The 19,671-nt window shown below is 43.4% G+C and overlaps 1 protein-coding gene across 11 annotated transcripts in view; it reads left to right on the plus strand.

The window, feature by feature from the left end:
• PCDH15 (protocadherin related 15) overlaps window positions 1-19,671 on the plus strand; it is a 1,468,744-nt gene that overhangs the window by 1,300,361 nt on the left and 148,712 nt on the right. For all 11 annotated transcript variants that reach the window (XM_075935032.2, XM_075935036.2, XM_075935034.2 and 8 more), the window contains one exon: window positions 3,699-3,811. In XM_075935032.2, the coding sequence (XP_075791147.2) occupies window positions 3,699-3,811 (113 nt within the window). The remainder of the gene's footprint in view (window positions 1-3,698; window positions 3,812-19,671) is intronic.

Below are 19,671 nucleotides of genomic sequence, written 5' to 3' on the forward strand. Positions count from 1 at the left end.
GAAAGTGGCCGTCTAGGGCAGGAGAGCTGCCAGCCTGGCCACCCAGGAGCAGGTGTGCATGAAAATCAAGGGGGTCCACTGAGACCCCCGACCCTGAGCCCTGAGCTTACAATGGCCGTCCTGGGTCAGACCAAAGGTCCATCTAGCCCAGTAGCCTGTCTGCCAACAGCGGCCAACCCTAGGGACCCTGGAGGGGATGGACCGAAGACAGTGACCAAGCCATTTGTCTCGTGCCATCCCTCTCCAGCCTTCCACAAACTTTGGGCAGGGACACCACTCCTACCCCCTGGCTAAGACTACTCCATGGACCCAACCTCCATGACTTGATCTCACTTCCCTTTAAACTCTGTTCTAGTTGTAGCCTTCACAGCCTCCTGCAGCAAGGAGTTCCACAGGTTAACTATTTGCTTTCTGAAGAACAACAACTTTCTCTTACTAGTTTCAAGCCTGCTACCCATTCCTTTCCTTTGGTGTCCTCTAGTCCTTCTTTATAGGAACTCAAGAAGAACTTTTCTGAATGCACCGTCTCCACCCAACCCCTGCTTTTAGAGACCTCTATTCTGTCCCCCCTCCGTCTCCTCTTTTCTAAGCGGAACAGTCCCAGTCTCTGTAGCCTTTCTTCATCTGGGACCTGTTCCCAACCCCTGATCATGTTAGTTGCCCTCCCTTCTCCCAGCCTTTCTCTTCCCCTCTCCCACCTCCTTTTCCCAGTCTCCCCCAGTTTTGTTCAATAAAGACAGAGTCAATGTTGGAAGAAACGTTATCTTTATTTTGTACATCAATAAGAAGGGGGGCTAGGGAAGGGTAAGTGGAAGGAGGTGAGGGAGGAATGGGGTACGAGCCCCCGATGGGGAGGACTGGGCTGGCTCTGCGGGCTTCTGGGGGTGGAAGCTCTCCTGCAGCCCCCCAATTGCCCCCTCTCCCCAGATGGCAGCCTGAGGCAAGTGCAGCCGGGCTGATGGCCGAGTGGTGTGATGTGCCCAGTGTGGGTACTCCGGGCACTCCAAGCCAGAACTTCTTTGCAAGCGGGGCACCCTTTAGAACTGTGTGTCCGGGGTGGGGGTCGGGACCCTTTAAGTGCAGCCCTCGGCTAGCCTGAGACAGCATCTCCATGCTCTAAGTCCTCCTCTTATGCCCTGCCGGCACTGCTTCCGGCCATCCTTAAGCCCTGTTCAGAGTCCACTCAATGTGGACTTGCTAGTTCGAATTAGCAAAATGCTAATTCGAACTAGTTTTTAGGTCTAGACGCGTTAGTTCGAATTAGCTTAGTTCGAATTAACTAATTCGAACTAAGTTAGTTCGAACTAGCGCTGTAGTGTAGACGTACCCTACCTCCCTTAGCTCCTCCAGTTCAGCCACCCTGGCCTCCAAAGCCCAAACTCGGTCTCTGAGGGCCAGGAGCTCCTTGCAACGGATGCACGCATATGTCACCCGCCCACAGGGCAGGTAATCATACATGTTACACTCGACACAATAAACAGGATAGCCGCCACTCTGCTGCTGGGCTTCTGTCTCCATTTTTCTAATGAATAAGTTTAAGTATAAACTGGGATTCTTTTTAAACCTCTGGAATATAGATTATTCTAAGAGTTATGTTTTAAAGAAGGTCAGAAGTCACTAGTGCCCTCTAACCTCCCTCTCCAAACTCTCCTGTTAGCTGTTCCTGGTCGCTGAGTCACAGGCTTATGTAGCTCTGGTGGCCGCTCCCCCTGACTGAGGCTCAGCCAATTAACAGAGGCTTCTAGATTTCAAACCTTTTAGAAGCTCCTTCAAACAAACAAACCAAACAAACAAACCAAACAGACAAACACAAGCTCAGCACACTGCAAATAACTCACACACACACAAACACACACTCCAGACAGCCACTTACCACAAGGATCCCATTTTTACTCCTCTTTTACCTGGAGAACTCCCTTTCCAAACTCTCCTGTTAGCTGTTCCTGTTCGCGCTTGGACAAAGAGCGTGCAATAAAACATAAACAGAGACAACACGAACACTGTACCTAAAGAGCAGTGTTTCCTCTAATTCTTTCCATGCATGTGCAGAATAAATTTTGTTGTGTGCACTGATATAGATGTGATGCGTGACACATCACTTTCATTTTAGCACACATAACATAATTCATGTGGCAGGGGTGGGGCCATGGGGTTTGGACTGTGGGTGGGGACTTAGGGCTGCAGCATAGGGTTGTGGTGCAGGGGTGGGAGAAGGTGAGGCCTCTGGCTGGGGCTGAGGATGAGAGGCTTAGGGCTGGGGATAAGGGGTTGGGTCTAGGGTAAAACCAGAGTTTTGGGTACAGGCTGTCCCAGGAAGAAAGATCTCTGCCAACTTCTATCTCCCCATAGCACCTGGACTGGAGGACACAGGCACCTCTTCTCACTGCAGCAGCTCGGGGAGGGGGAGGGGCTGCAGAATAGGCACCCTTTCTCTGGCTATGGCAGATCTGAATTGGGGCCAGGAGTAGGGGTGCCTTTTACCTGTGTCATGGTCATGAGGGATGGCCAGCAGCCTGGGGACTAAGGGGTTAACTGTAGCTAGCCTGGTAGCAGTCAGCCAATACAAATGCAGATAGGGATTTCAACCTGAGACAAGGGAATTTTGGGGGTTTTTCCTCCTTTGTCTATGAGCCAGTTTTGCTCTAGATACTGAGGGAGATGGAAGACATGTCTTTCTCCAAGAAAAAGACACTTCATAATGTGTAAGTATGGTAAAGTTTAGATAAATCCATTAGGTTTTATTGTTTTCTGTTGTAGGACTTTGGATCTGATGTCTGTGCTGTTAGAAATGGGGTTTCCTCTGTTTGGTAGCTAATTTTTGGCCCACAGGAGTCCCCATGAGTTTATTAATCGGTGACTTTTTCCATCGAGTCATTATGTTTGCAACAGTAGTTTGTTTTGATAATAGAAGTTCTTTCTTTTTTTATGAACCTGGTATTGGTTCAGTTCCTGGAAAATCTGTCTGTGGGATTTGCATGCCTCTGACCAGGGGATAGCACCCACAGACTACAATTTGTATGTTCTCTTTTCTTTTTCATTCTCTTTCGGGAAAAGAGCTTAGGGTGCCCTGGGGTTGGTTTCAAGTGTTCACCTCTGTGGGTTCAAAAGCACTTGATGGTGGCAGCAGATTTGTATCCCCAAAATCTAGGTTTTTAGGGTTTGGGAAGGAAATGTTATACCAAAGTCTGGAGAAAGAATGTTTTGGGGTACTTTTGCGGGGCCCCACTTCTGTATTTATCATGCCAGCGTGGGGATTCAGCCATGACACCAGCCTTGGCGCATCCAGACTGGGGCCGGAGGACTGGAGAGGAGCACCTCTCTCCCAGCTGTGGCAGGTCTGGTACTGGCAGGTCCTGGGCTGGAGGAGAGGCATCTCTTCCCACCAGAGCCTCAAGTGCCTGCACAGCACTTACCAGGCTGCTGTAAGAACACACAGCTAGAGGGAACTTGAATTAAGTTAGCAGCATATTTTTTATTTAAGTATTTCCTAAACTTTGGATGAGCAGTTAAGCCAAGAGTTGGGATTTTTTTTTGTCTGTATATTATGTCCCTATGTTATTTCATAATAGCATCTGATTTGCATTCTGAAAACTGATGTCTGGATTGTGAGCTCTTGAAAATGTAAGAGAACCTAGGATGGAAATAAACATAAAATATTTGTATTCATATTGAATGATTGACTTTGATTTTATTTATAGCTGGTGGTCATTGCATATGATGATGGAGATCCTGTGAAGTTCAACACCACTATTGTAGAAATTGCTGTATTGCAACCCTCAGTAATTCCACGGTTTACCCAGGATGAATACAGGTATAGTGTGGGTTTCATTTCTGTTATGAGTGCTTCTTTAGATACATTTAAACAGCTGCTCTTTCAACTCCTATCTTATATGCACTGGTGATTAATAAAGGGAGCTACTAATGCCACTCTGTGATGTGTCACACAGTCCTGAATTTATTATCACAGTAAATTATTACGAAAATGTACTAATGTGTAGCGATATGAAAGGCTAACAATGTAGTCACTTCATTTTCAGTCTCATGTTATTGAATGTTATCTATCTTGACAATTGTTTGGACCCAGGCAGAGAAAGTCTTGACCATATTTACTGATTATGCTGGTGTCATTACAGCTTTCGTTACATCAGTGTGGCAGTTTAGACCAATTTTTTCAAAGGTGACTAATCATTTGTGGTGCCTCAATTTTTGTGAGCCCAAAATGAGACACATTAAAGGGGGTTGATTTTCAGAAAACATTGACTCCTATGAGCAGATGAAATCAATCCTGCTGGGTTACGAAAAGGGAAGAATACCACCTCTGCCTAAACATATCCACCTCTCCAAGAATGCACTGACAAGAAGATGTGGGAAGATATCACAGGGGAGTCTGTGTCTAAGTCAGTGCTACTAGAATCATCATTAACTGTGGCGTTGTTAGCCTTTAACTCCTTGGGAAGAGGGAGAGTAGAAGGAGTATGCTTGTAGATATACATGTGTTAGATGACTGGAAGGGAAATAGGTTGGAAGAGTTGCACAGACATCATCTCTATGCATAAGATCTGGATGTGGATCTTTTTATCTGTAGATTCTGGGGATATATACATTTAGGAGGCTTTATAGAATGCTTTCTTCACAGACCTCCAAAATCCTTTTCCCAGGAGGAGCAGTCTAAGGAATTTTCTTCAGATGAACTTCCCTACTTCCTTCTAATTCCCTCTTCTGTACAAATCTGCAGGAGGATATAATTTAGCATAGGATTTCCAAATCTCATTGCCTGACTGGAGAGCAGATGTGCAAAGAATAAAAGGTGTCCTACTGGAGAAGTGTTGTTCTGTCATTCCATTGATCAATACTGTTGTAGGGGTGATGACTTTGGAGCACAGGATGCTGCCGTGTTTCATGCTGCTGTGCTTGTTGCTGAGGTAGTCAAAGCCATTCCACCCATGTGGCCATATCAACCACAAAATGGAACTCTTATAACGTTGCATCATACGCTTATGGGTTCTATATGTGGAGTACACCGCTAAACACAGAGATCCCACCTTCTGCATTGATGTGGGACTCAGCTGCTACTGCTGCACAGAGTACCCGAGGTCTATTGTCCATTCTGGGGGAGGTTATGGAAAGTGGGAAGGCCTCAGAGAGGAATTGACTTGCTTGAGTGAGATCTCCCTCTTCTGTCCCATAACCATAGCGGTGCTATATTACCTTTCCTGAATTGCCCAACAAGAGCCACTACAAATATATGAAATGTCACTTAGCATGACTCCAGCAGAGTCATACTGTGAGGGATCCATAGTGGGAGGAAAGGTGCTGGGAGCCAGAGCCACTGATGGGCAGAGGAGTTCCAACAGCTGACTAGAAGGGCTCCTTGGAAATTGTGGGACATTTCCTGGAAGCTAGAATTAGCAACAAAATGCATTGAGGTGCCTACACTGTGTGTTTATCAGCTACACAGAGAATCCCTTGGGGGGGGACTAGATTTATTTGTCGATGAAAACAGACGTTTTTTGTGACAAAAGTCATGTTGCAGTATGAATTCTCACTGAGTTTTGTCAACAGAAGGCACTTTTCTTTCACAAAACTTACCAGTTTAGACAAGCCCTCAGACTTCTGTAAGGCACAAAGCATTTTGATTAAACATACTAGATTGTAATACTAATACACATTAAATAAATTAAAAGCTGGCTAACTGATTGAAAATAGAAATCATCATTGAGCAGATTTCCCTGTGAATTTTATGCTTCGAGTTCTGATAAAAAAGAGGCTTGAATTTTTTTTCTGAACCTCCGAAAAAAAATAAAAAATATTTTCAGGTATTTTAGTTTTAAAACAAAAAGGGTAATTGGAAGAAGATTATGTTTGGTAGAGAAGCAAAGAGTTGGTAGCATCTTTACATACATTTTTTACATTTTAGCCAATTCTACTTTAAATGTTTAAAAAAATTGTCTATATATAAAATGGGCAGTCATTTGGTGGCACACAAAACATGTTCTGTTGCTATCGTTTGTGTGTCACCAGTGTTCAAAAAACAAGACTTCTTTCCTCACCTTCTATAAGGGCATATCTACACAGCAGGGCTAAAGTCAAATTAAGCTACACAACTTCAGCTACATCAATTGCAGTTTGTCGAAATAAGTTGCTTTTGTTGCTTTTCTAAAGCAACTTTAGCTTAAATTGGCTTTTGGCGCAGTCTACAAAGCAGGATGTCAAAGGAAGAACACTCTTCCTTTAATTTCCTTTATGCCTCGTGAAATGAAGATTACCATAATCGGCATAAGAAATCCTCCACCTTGACATTATTTTGAAATAAAGGCTTGTAATGTAGATGAACACTATGTTGTTTCAGAATAACGTTATTCACTCCAAAATAATGCTGCCGTGTAGATGTACCTGAAGGTGGTAAAGCAATAAAAGATTTTTCTGACTGAAGTGCGTATTTTACTGTTTAGTACAGACTAGATAGATTCCCAATCTCAAACCCATTCAGCTCCTTTTTCCTGGTTCAGGATGCTGTAATCAATGTCAAAAAGGCAGAGACAACACTCAGGATTTCTTCATCCCAGTAAATCAAATTCTGACTTCTTTGGGTTGTTCATCTCTCTTGTTCATCTCTCTAGTTCATTCTTTTGAGAGAATTGCCCATTTTCTCAAAATGAGAAAACATAATAGTAGACAAATGGAGTATAGGTTCAACTGGTGGTAGTTTAGAGTTTGCTTCATTTCCCTCAAACTGAAAAAAAATCACCTTATTTCTTGGCCCTCTAAAAAGTGATAAACAACTTTATACAACTGCCTGGTATATTTGGGCTAGTCTGCCTGGGTATGTCTACACTACAGCGCTAATTCGAACTAACTTAGTTCGAATTAGTTAATTCAAACTAAGCTAATTCGAACTAACGCATCTAGAACTAAAAACTAGTTCGAATTAGCGTTTTGCTAATTCGAACTAGCATGTCCACATTAAGTGGACCCTGAACAGGGCTTAAGGATGGCCGGAAGCAGTGCCGGCAGGGCATCAGAGGAGGACTTGGAGCGTGGAGATACTGTCTCAGGCTAGCCGAGGGCTGTGCTTAAAGGGACCCGACCCCCACCCCGGACAGACAGTTCTCAGGGGTGCCCCGCTTGAAAACCAGTCCTGGCTTGGAGTACCCGGAGTGCCCACACTGGGCACATCACAGCACTCGGCCATCAGACCGGCTGCACTTGCTGCAGGCTGCCATCTGGGGAGAGGGGGCAACTGGGGGGCTGCAGGAGAGCTTCCACCCCCAAAAGCCCGCAGAGCCAGCCCAGTCCTCCCCATCGGGGGCTCGTGCCCCATTCCTCCCTCACCTACTTCCACTTACCCTTCCCTAGCCCCTCTTCTTGATGAACAAAATAAAGGACAATTGTGTTCAAAAATGGAATCTGTCTTTATTGAACAAAACTGGGGGAGACTGGGAGACGAGGTCCACAATGTCCGCACTAGCCCAGGCGGGTGCCCGCCTCTTGCAGTCCCGGGCAAGCTCCCGGGAGCCGCCAGCCTGGTCCCGGGAAGAGGGGGAGGGCTGGGGGGCATCGGGTGGGTGGCTCGATCCGTGTCAGGTGCAGGGTCTCCTGGCTGGGTGCTGGCAGGCTTGCACCTGGCACAGGCACCGTAGCCAGCCCGTGCCCCTTTAAGGGCTCCGGGGCCGGGAGGGGGGCATAGATTTTCCCTGGTGTTGGCCAGAGTGGCCACCATGGAAACCTGGGAAGCCTTAGCCTCCCACTAGTTTGAATTAAGGGTCTACACAGCCCTTAATTCGAACTAGCTAGTTCGAACTAGGCTTAATTCTCGTAAAATGAGGTTTACCTAGTTCGAACTAAGCGCTCCTCTAATTCGAATTAAATTCGAACTAGCGGAGCGCTAGTGTAGCGCCTATTAAAGTTAGTTCGAATTAACGTCCGTTAGTTCGAACTAACTCTGTAGTGTAGACATATCCCCTGTTCTTTCAGATCAGCTAGACAAAAGCATTTTCTCTATTGTTTCTAGAGCTGGAGTATTTATTCAGGAGTCTTCATTTTTAGAGCTCAAATTGCTAAACTTCTTTCTAGAGTACAAGAAGCTAAAGGTATAATCTGTTCTCTCTGTAATATGAGCAATATAGCATTATATTTTATATGAATATTTAGTATTCATATATCTACAAGCAATGTTTCTCCATATTTCTATTACAATATCCCTTCAGAAATGCCTACTGTTTAAGATCAATAACCAGTCTTTACAATGTGCCCTCCATTTCAGTGTGACAATGGCTTATGGATTTTTAAGGATTCCATCTCTCTTTGATGGGCCATCACTAAGAAGAGATTAATATTTTGACATATTTAGATGACTGGCCTAGTGAAAGCTGAATCTCTTTAGAAGGCTTATTTTAAATCCTCTCAGGCACTAAGAGTTCATTTCAGAACTCAGGAGGACCACACATATTTGCCTTAGGAAAGGCTTCAGAAAGTAGTCTCACAACCAAGGTCTCTGCCTATTCTATATGCCATTCGAGTCCCTTTTTGCTCCAGGAGTAAGTAACTTTCTTAATGATATTTTCTGGAGTTTGCTATACAACAGATGCCACCTGTCCTCTTTATGCAATGGGACAGAAGACTTCACTTTCTTAAAAGAAAATCTGAAGAAATGGCTCATATCATATAATCAATTAATTTCCATCTTTATATGAATTACACTATTGGATCCCAATTAGACCATTAAAATGATGTAACCCAGAATCCTCAGATGGGAGAACTTACATGACCTTACATGTCCACACAGGAGAAGTGGTTCAACAGAAAGAATCAGAGGAATAGCCATATTAGTCTGACAGGGTACGTCTACCCCCACGTTTTTTAAATGCATCTATTTCAAAATATCCTTTGAAATAACAGTCACACTATTTCTGCATCCTTGGTATTCCATGAGGGTTAAAGGATGTGTCAAAAAAGAGCATTATTTTGAAATTTGGCACTGTGTTGATGCGCCAAATTTTGAAATAAGCTATTTCAAAATACAATCAAAATAAGATATTCAATTTGCATAGCGCAATTTGCGTATCTTATTTCAAGTTTAGGATGCTGTGTAGCTGCACCCTAACTGAAAAAAACATAAACAACAAATGGTCCTGCAGTACCTTAGAACAGTGGTCTTCAACCTTTTTACACCGAAGATCACTTTTTAAATGACAGACCAAGCCAAGATCTACTGCCCCGCCCCTTCCTTGAAGCTCCGCCCTCTCTATTCTCCTCTCCATCACTTGCTATCCCCAATCCTTATACTGCTACTTTTTTTTAAAAAAATAATTCTTCTGTAGGAAGAGGCTTTTCCCAACATTTGGCCTGTCTAGACTGGACCAAATGTCAGAAAAAAAAACCCTTCTTTTGGAAACCACCTTATTCCTTGTGGAAAGAGGAATATAGGGGTGACCAAAAGAGCCTGTTTGCTCTTCCACTAAAAAAGCAGAAGAACAAACACAACTGTGGATGCAGAAGAGTTTTTCTGGGATATCTCCAGAATCCTGAAAAACTCCTGCAGTCTAGCTGGGCCCTTGCTGTGTTGAGACAGGATGTGTAGTGTCTGGGGTGGGAATGAGGGATTTTGGGTGTGGGAAGGGGTGAGAGGTGTAAGCTCTGGGAGGAAATCTGGATGCAGGAGGAGGTGGAGAAGGGGACACTGGCTTGGGGAGGAGGCTCCAGGCTGGGCAGTGTTGAGATACTAAGCAAGCCACAGGCTTGCGGATGTGAGGGTGCAGGAATTTGGGTTGGAGTAGGTGAGGGGCTAAGGGCAGGAGGTTCCAGTGTTTGATAGGCTCAGATCTAGGGTCTGGGGAAGGGGGAATGCAGGAGTGGTTGTGGCCAGATGGGGGCTTGGCCCCAATTGGGGGTTTGTTGGCCAGGCTTCATTTTTAAATAAAATACTATGTTAAACACACAAAGTTTCTGCATTGTCTTTATTTATGAGAATGGCAGGGAACCTGCCTTGAGTCAGAGGTCACTGACCCATAGAAAAGTCATTTGGGAGCAGGGGACACAGTACTGGGGAGGAGTGCTAGTAGGTTCTGGGGCAGGGAACAGGGTGCCAGTGGGGGCAGGGGAGAGGGGGCAGGGTGCCAGGACAGGTTTCTGCAGCAGGAAACAGGGTGCTGGGGGGGGACAGGTTTCTGCAGAGGGGAGCAAGGGGACAGGTTTCTGTAGTAGGAGACAGGGTGCCAGAAGGAACTGGTTTCTGCAGGGGTGGCAGGGTACCAGGGGACAAGTTTCTACAGTGGGATGGGGGGGCAAGGGAGAGGGAACAGGGGGCCAGGAGGCTGGGGGATAAGTTTGGGGTAGAGGAGAGGGAACAAGAGCAGGGAGTTCCCTACACCAGCCACGGAGGGAAGCCTCCAACCCGCGCTCCCTCCGGACTGACCGCACACAACCGGGCTGGAGCGAAGAAAAGTGGCTGCCCAGCCAGCTGGCCATAGTGCTCAGCCAGGGTGCCACCAAGCTCCACGTGGGCAGGGGCAGAGGGGAAGCCGCTGATCAGCTGGAGCGCGGGGCCGCCTCTTTCAGCTGAAAGCCACAGTCAGCTGGCTGGGGTGTTTCAGCCCTCCCGACCTCCCAGCTCCCACCATTCCTCGCAGCTACTCATCTGTGGTGTTGCTCGGTGAGTAGCTGCTCCTCAAATAAGGAAATCTAATGTAAATGTACTGCGCAGGCATGCAGTTCAGAGAGGGCTCAAGAGCTACTCTTAGAGCCCCTGAGATCTACCGATAGCTCACGATCTACTGGTTGGTGACCACGGCCTTAGAAGCTAATCAAAATATAAATAGTAACATGAGCTTTGGTGGGCACAACCCACTTCTTTGAAAGCTCATGATGCTATCTATATTTTTTGTTAGTCTCTAGGGGTATGTCTAGACTACAGGGTTTTTTCGAAAAAACTTCACCTGCGTCTAGACTGCAGCCACGTTCTTTCAAAAGTAAATCAAAAGAACATGGCAGTTTTTTTGATCACGGTGAACCTCATTTTATGAGGAATAACACCTTTTTTCTTAAGTACGCTTTCGAAAAATGGCGCTATTGAATGTAAACTGTGCATTTTTGAAAGAGAGCATCTAGGCTCTCTGCATGTAGTCTAGAGACTCTCTTTCAAAAGAGGCTTTTTCAAAAGAAAAAGCCTCTTTTGAAAGAGACTTGTATTCTAGATGTACCCTAAGGTGCTGCAGGACCATTCAACAGAAAGAATCACCTTCATAATAAAACTTAAACCATTCACCTCAATTTCTACCATTCAAACCTCAGATTTTGCCAAGTTCCATCCTAGTCCATCCACCAATACTGCAATGGTGATTTATTTCAACATTGAGTGGTAAACAAGTATCCAATAAAGACTAACTATCCTGAAATTAACCAGAAAAAAATCTGTAGGCCTTAAAGCAAATCAACATAATCAGGAAATTCAAGATGACAGCAAATTGGCTCAACTCTTCAGAATAAATCTTCATCCTAGAAGTATTTATTCAGATTTGCAGAATGTCCAAAAGTAGACTTTCTCCCCTCCCAAATTCACATTTTCCAAGTACCTCAGTTCTCCATAATAGATAGATACATTCTCTCTATCTTGAAATCATATTGTTTTCTGGTTTCTCCTTGATTGCAAAGGTCATGTTTTATGGACTTGAATATTGACTGTAGCTGAGCTTCGGTCATCTCTTTCTCACACAGGCATCCTATTATTTCAGAAATCAAGTCACTATGATCATCTCAGCTAGTCTGTCCCTGCCTCTTCTCTCTCCAGCTTGGCCTGAGGGCTGAAAGCTATTTGACTCAGTCATCAACAGTGTTTTCAAGTCATGAAAACAAGTTATTAAATAGGGTTTTAAAAGTTCTGAAGGTGACTAATTTTTGTTGCACATTCTAATTTTCTTAATTGTATTCAATGCATCATAAAGTAAAAATTAACATCTAGTATATTCAAGGATAAGGTTAGTGCTAATGTAGGAGCTGGTAATGCCCTATGGGATCTTTTTCTTTAGTAATGCCGTTTCTGAAATATGGCAAACAAAAATAGGCCATTTTCATTTTTTTTCATCCTAGAAGTTGTAGGGTGGTGCTCCAAAGACTGTGCCTGGCTTCTTTTGAATCCATAGCTACTATTCCTTTTCTCACGTGTAGCTTTGTATTTTGTGGTGCCTCAGCCAGAATGATAAGAGAAATTGTGGACTTTGCTTTATCTTTCATCCTGACAATTGTAAACAGCTTCATTCATAATATAGTTCCATCTTTTTATTGATCAAGAGGTATCCTTTCTTGCCTTCTATCCCAATCAAAAATGGGACAAGGATAGGATCTTGCACACTCATTTTAGTTGCTGTGATCCGTTAACTTTTGTCTGGAAAGAAAAAAAATACCATTGACCATTGCTATATTTATTTTGGAGCAACTGACGATGGCTTCTGAAGCATCCATTTTCTCAGCTATCTTTGAAACATACTTATCCCTAGCAGTAAAAGCTCGTGATACAGAGGATGATTCCTGAATAGAAAATAATGTCAAAGTGGCACCCTGAAGTGTATTCACATTAATAGTTATACACTACTGCCTCAGGTGCTGCAGCTTTTGGCAGATGTTGCCTATGGGCTGTAATTCAGTAAACCATTTCTTTTTTAAAGTTCAGGTATGTTTTTCACCTTTCTACTTCAATTCCTTGTAGTGTTATTTAGAGAATATTACTGCTGCGCCAGACAGTCATTTTCTCCTACTTGTAAAGTGGGTTTCTGTGAGAGCAGTTTCAGTTATCCATACACCTATTCTGTTAGTCTTGTTCTGTGTTCCTAATATTTTATATTAATGAGGTTTGTCATTGTTAATCCTGTGTGCATTAGTAGCAACCTCCTTTGAGGCAAAAGGCACTTCTATCTTCTGACTTATTTGTTGGATTGTCATCACTTGTGGACAAAGGAGGAAGTCTTAGTAAGAACTAATGAAGCTGCTTTCATAGAGACCCATTTTATAGATAATGAAAAATGTTGGCACAGTCACGGCAGCAGCTATTAATATCTCACACTTCTGGGCCTAAAGGGTACTAAACAAAAGCTTAACATCTGTGGAACCCGTTCTTTGAGATGGCTGAGCCTTAAGAGAAAAATGTCTCAAAGTATACATGAAATGTATAATTTCCTACAGAACATCAAAACTCACTAGTTAACTGCCATTTAATCATATTTTCCAATGGAGGACAGCCTCTCCTTGCCAGAAAAAACAAATCCCATTATTATTCCCATGTATCTGGGCAACCCTACATTTTTTATTCATATTAAACCATCATTGACGTCAGTGAGAGTTTGGCTAGAAGGCATGCAGATCCAATTCTTGCCATTAGAACCATTAACACCTTGAGCTGCTGGCTCTTATTTAGTTACTGGAAAATGAGAATAGGTGGGGTTTTTTTTAATTTTCTAAAAACATAAAACAAAATGTCACAAGTTGAGCTACCAGCCACTGATAAATACCACATTGTGGATGTTAATGTGAACTAAAAATAGAATTGCAACAGCAATTAGGAAGCTCTGATGTTGGCAGTGGATAATTAGAAGGTTAATTGGACTAAAGTAGAAGAGTAGTGTAACAGTTGAAGTGTGTTGTTCTCTCACTTTGTTTTGTTTAACTATTTCAAAAGTCTCTCCTTTTATTCATTTGCCTCATGAAAATGTGTTTTCTCATTAAATACTATGATGAAATGGTTTACCTAAATTTTGTAACTGCTGAATCATAAGATGATACTAATTCCAGCCTCATCCTGGGGACATACATTGCTATGTTTGGCAGAAGGGCAGACAGGAGATCATAGCTGAATTATCTCTTACATTTGATGGATTGACCTTAGGGATTTTTAACATCATTTTATAGTCCATGATGAAACTTTCCATCTAAGTTAAACTGTGAAAATATGAATGTATTCTAGTAATATAGGCACAAGTTTTATAATGGAGCAAGTTGTGCTACTGCGGTGTTGACCTTGTCAACTTTCAGTGACCTATTATAAGAGAGCAAAATCACTCTGTTATCCTTAATGTTACAAGAAGGAATGACAGCTGAACTCAGTCTGCATGAAAGATGTGAGGAATTATAATACATGAGAAAATCTGCCAGTCATGTTATAATAGCTAACCTTACAGAAATGTCTTAGGAAATATATTTTTCCTCCTCTTTGGTGGTATTCTTGACAAAAATATCAAAGTCCTAAGTAATAATGTCAGAAGTTAGCTTTGATTTAGAAATGTTGCTGGAATTACACAAACACATTGTGCCTGATGACACAGAGTTCATCAGAATGAAGTTTGACATTTATCTTAAAAGATAATGGGCCAAGACGGGGGTTCACTGTAACAATACCTAAACTCCCTTGTCATCTGGCTTAGTGATAAATACCATGAAAAAGGTCAAAACATCTTGAACTGATTTGAGAACTGAGGCAGCGTTAATGGATGTTTATAGCAAAAAGCACTTACTGAACAAACTTTGAATATAATATTGCATGGAAGAGACACGGTTTAAATTGAGGAGAAAGTATGCATTTCAGGAAAAACCCTTTGGCTTTTTGGGAACTGCTGTCACTTCAAACTGTCACAAGTTGAGCTAACAGTAAACAGCAGCATTTGTGAGAGCTTGGCCTGAAAGGAGATGAAGGGATTTGTTCCAGGTATGCAGTCTGTTCTGGTGCTTGCTGATATCGCTAATGAGCGGACAGTCCTGATCTCTCTTGGCTAAGTTTAAAAGCCAGTCAGTAGTGAATATTGGAACAGTGAACAGTTGGCAGCTAGCGGCAGAATTTCTGTGGAAGTTTGTAGGTGGGAGTTAGTGGGGATTTGTGTCCTCTCTTTTTCTCTAGGAGTAGGGACTTGGAAGTGAAATTAATGAAAGCTAATAAGGCAGCACTAGAAGTGAAATGAGGAGGAAAGGATACAAAGAAGATAAGATGCAGAAGCTGTAGGATGTGCATTATCCTTGAGTGGATGGAAGCTATTTGTGCATGAAATGTCACCTGATGGAATTCATGACAAAGAAGATCCAAGGTTTGGAGATGCAGCTGGAGATGACAATGGAATTCAGATGGGGTTTGAAGAGGAGAGGGAAATATTGATAATTCAGTATTTACATATGTCTGACAAACCAACAGATCTGAGCAGAGAGCTGCTGGAAGAGGATGGTGATCCATGGATGAATGTGACCACAAGGACATGACAGCAAAAGTGATCAGCTACTAGTGATAAAATTGCGTTGAGTAACTGTAAAGGGCTCACCTTCTCTGATGTGCCCCCTTCTGGCAAAGGACATGTGTCCACAAGCTCCTGCTCCCCTGACTGGCTCTGGAAGCAGAGGGTATCCTAAATGCCCTTTCTTTTCAGTCACCAGGGACCAAGCTTCTTTCCTACAACCTTGGATAGCTACTGGAGTTCTGGAGGCAACCCAGACCCACCCACTCCTCTGGGTCCCAGCACAGGGACCTTGTAAATAGCAGTTGCCTGCTAAGTGTAATGATTGTCCATTGCTATGTACTCCCTGGGCCACTTCCTTGAGAGTCTGTTCTGTCCCCTCCCTCTTTCAGGACTCTATCTCAGGGATGGGCAATAATTTTTGAAGGCAGGCCACTTCACAAATTTTGGAAGTGGTTGCAGGCCACCCCCAAAGAGGTAGGGCTTTGGGTATAATAAGGAGTGGGGCCTTGGGAAGAAGGGGACTATTCCCTCTAGGTGTGGCCCACCCCTGGCAGAGGAAGGAGACTTTGAGTGCTCCCCTGCCTCTAGGCTCTAATTGGCCAGGGATGGGGGAGCATGTGAAGTCTTTGTCCCCACCCTGCCAGGGACATGTGGTGCCTAGAGAGAACCGCCAGCTGTCTTGAACAGCTGGTGGTTCCTGCTAAGCGCTGCACCCCCTAGCAAGAAGAGGAGACTCAAATCAGGGCCTGAGAGCATGGGAGCATTCAAAGTCTCTGGCCCCCCACCTCTGCCCTGCCAATGGCACGTGATTCCTAGCTGCCTGTTCCTTCTGGTGCTGCGCACCCCTGCCGGGAAAAGGAGACTTTGTGTGCTTCCCCATTCCCAGGTCTTGATTGGCGTGGGTATGGGGGAACAGAAGAGCAGCCACAGGTTGGATCAAAAGGCTTGGTAGGCTGGATCCACCCTGAAGACCTTATCTTGTCCACCCCTTCTCTATTGGGGGGGAGGGATAGCTCAGTGCTTTGCGCATTGGCCAGCTAAACCCAGGGTTGTGAGTTTAATCCCTGAGGGGGTAATTTAGGGACCTGGGGCAAATCTGTCAGGAATGGAACTTGGCCCTGTTGTGAGGGCAGGGGACTGGACTTCATGACCTTTCAAGGTCCCTTCCAGCTCTATGAGATGGTATATCTCCATATATTATCTCAAATTCCTACTGCACCCTGTCCAGGGTCCTGCAATCTACCATAGCTCACCATATCTGGTCTTCAGGCCACCTTACACACTGAGCTGTCCAAGGTACTGCTGCCTTCCTATTCAGTCAGTCCCTGGATTGCTGAGGACACAGGCTTCCTCCAGAACCAGAGGGTTCTATTCTGGCCCAGAGCCCATCCCTACCAATCCTGTTATACTTGAAAGAATTTCACAGAATCTTTTTAGGGGGATAAGGCAAAACACCACATATACTGACAATGTAACATTATTCGGTTATATGCATATTCACACATTCACACACACACACAAAAGACACAAACCAACCCTGTCTTGTTTTTCCTTGAAGTTACCAGTTGCTCACATTAGCTCACTGTCCAGGTGAGTTAAATGCAAGGGGAGGAGTAAGGACTTCTCTTGTTCCAAACCAGTGCTCCGATTTTGACAAGATGAGACTCGGAGATTCTTGCAAGACTCCCAATCTTTTAGAGGACATTTCTCCCATTCAGGTCTATACATTTTGCTTTGTCAGCTTTTGAACAATCACCATCAGTTTTGTTTTAACATTTGTTTATCTGGAAGTCATTTTGCTTTGTCATCTGACATCGGTGTGTTGGTGCTTCCTTCCAAGTGTTTATCTAAAATATGTGCTTGCTCTTAATTGCAAGGCATATGTCCTGCATGATCTGTTTTATATTGGGTCCAATTGATGGCACTTTGGCACCCCTGAGACTTTCAGCTCCTCTCCTCCTCCTTCAACCATCTGAACTCTGAACCTGCTGGGCCTTTAAGTTGTTATCTTTCCAAACACATTCCAAAACTCATTTACACCCCCTTCCCAATAAACAATAAAATAATTGTTTATTCACATGAGGACAAAGGCTTGCAATTGTCCATACAAAAGGTATCAATCTGTTTCCAATACAAATTTTGTATTAGTACAAACTTTTAGTCATTCATTATATTTTCTTTATAACACAGTCTAATTCTAATTGCTCCTAAGAACAACAGTATGATCATGCTGAATCACAAGGATCCTTCTGATCTATTTCTCCTTTGACATCAGATACAGACACAAGCAGTTTGCCTGATGCATCTTTATTAAGGGCCTAAGACTGTTCCTCCCTACTAACCAGAGAAGGTTAGCGGCCAGCAGAGTTATAGCTGTTTAACATTAATTCTCACACTACCCATTAAGCACAGTACATAATACATTATAAAACTCTGTTCACTACAGCCCCTGCCCCCAAACCACTACTGCCATCCTCCCTCTTCCCACCTCTATCCCAGGTCTCATCCCCGCTCTCCCTTTCCTCCAAGTTCTTATCTCCACCCTACATTTCCCACCTCTTCCTTTCCCCTGCCTTGAGTGTATTCTGTCCCTGCCTCATCTCCCTCCCATAGCCTCTTGCTCACTGTAAAACAGCTGATTGTGGTATTCAGTATGCACTGGGAGAGATGGAGACGAGTTGATTGTTGGGGCTGCCAGCTGGTGAGAGATGCTTTGAAGGAAGGAGCTATGTCTTCCATATGTTCCATAAAGGACCTAGCTAAGGTGGCTAGCTAAGCACCCACTAATTTTTCCATGAGTGCTCCAGCCCCAATGTATCCACAGACTCTGAGCCTTTGGTCAGGAACTAGAGACAAGGAAAAATAAAAATGATATCCCAGAAGATGTGAGAGACAATGTAAGACATTCATATTGATGCCAGAAGAGACAGCTCTGTGTGACTGGGAAAGCCATAGTAAGAAGAATCAACAGACCTGGCACCAGACAGATCCAGAGAATAGAAGAGCATGCTGTCAGCCAGGAGTTGGGATATAAGATTGGACATGAGGTTGAAAAGTATCTTGATAGTGCTGAGGGAAAATCCACTGACTCTGCCAAATATTAGGATTAATGATGCTGTTTAATTTCCACTGGAATGGATTAAAGATGATTGTGAGAGACTGGGTAAAATACTTAAAAAGAAGGCCACTTGGATGCTTTTCAACAGAATATTTCTGAGCCTTGGAGAATATTTCTTCATGATTGATAATGAAGATCAACAGATCTAGGGCTGCTACTATAAGGAATGTTTGTGGATAGCCAGTTTTGGGAAGGCATTCACAAAAAAAGAATATTCTTCTCAACAGATGGAATCTATTTGGGTATTACCTTTCTTGAATCAATCTTAGCATGATAGATAAGAAGGGCTTTAAAGCAGGAAATGGGGGTGGGGGGAGAGAAGACAGAGACTCAGATAATATCTATATTCAGCTTCAGTAAAAAGGAGGGGGGAAATCAGATAAATGAAGATATAGAAAGGGATAATTGAATACCAGAAGATGGAAGTATGGACGGCAACAGGCAAGAAAGTAAAACTATTGACCGAAGCACTAATCAGGTAGATCTTATTTTTAGTCGAAAGGCTATGGCTAATTCAGTTTCACAGAAAACTGGATGAGATCTGAAGGAAATAATTGAGATGCCTGTATATAAATACACCTAGTTTGGGCAATAAAATGGAGAAACTGGAACTTTTGGTGCAGAAAATCAAACAGAATATTGTAAGAATTACAGGATCATGGTGAAATAACATTCTCAACTGGGATACAGATATTAAAAAGTAGAGAGTGTTTAGGAGAGAGAGAAGAAGAAAGGTAAGCTGGCAAAATAGCAATGTATGTCAGTGATGTAATAAGAACTGATGGCACCAAGCATTCTTTCTCTGATGTGCCTAGCTGAATGGTTCTTGCTCACATGCCCAGGGTTTACCTGTCCCCACATGTGGGGTCAGGAATGAATTTTCCCAAAAATCAGATTGGCAGTAATCTTGGGTGTGGTTTGGCTTCCTATGTAGTATAGGATCCAAGTCATTTACCAGGATTATCTGGTTATATCTCATTTAATCAGTTCCCTTCCATTGTGGAGGCCTCAGGCATCAGTGTACCTTGGTCCCTCCTATTCTCTGCCTGTGGTACATGATAGTTTAGGCCTGTGCTTCTCAACCTTTTTCTAGTCAAAGACACACTTCAATTAAAGATTTGTATGGTTTACTCTCAAAGAGCAACAGTGAAAAAAAGCAGAATTTTGGTCTGACACCGTGTAAAACAGAAGAGCATATTTTTTCTCACAAGTTATTTTCCAAAATTCTGTGCCTGAAGGCACACCTATTCACTGTTGATGGCACCATTCCATAGCACATTAGTTGAGAGGCAATGTTTTAGGATCCTGAGAGTTGTAATGCTTTGATCTAATTTCAGTAGTTGGAGT

This window comes from Pelodiscus sinensis, chromosome 8 (assembly GCF_052426305.1).
Source record: "Pelodiscus sinensis isolate ZL-2025 chromosome 8, ASM5242630v1, whole genome shotgun sequence".
In the NCBI taxonomy this organism is placed as follows: domain Eukaryota; kingdom Metazoa; phylum Chordata; order Testudines; family Trionychidae; genus Pelodiscus; species Pelodiscus sinensis.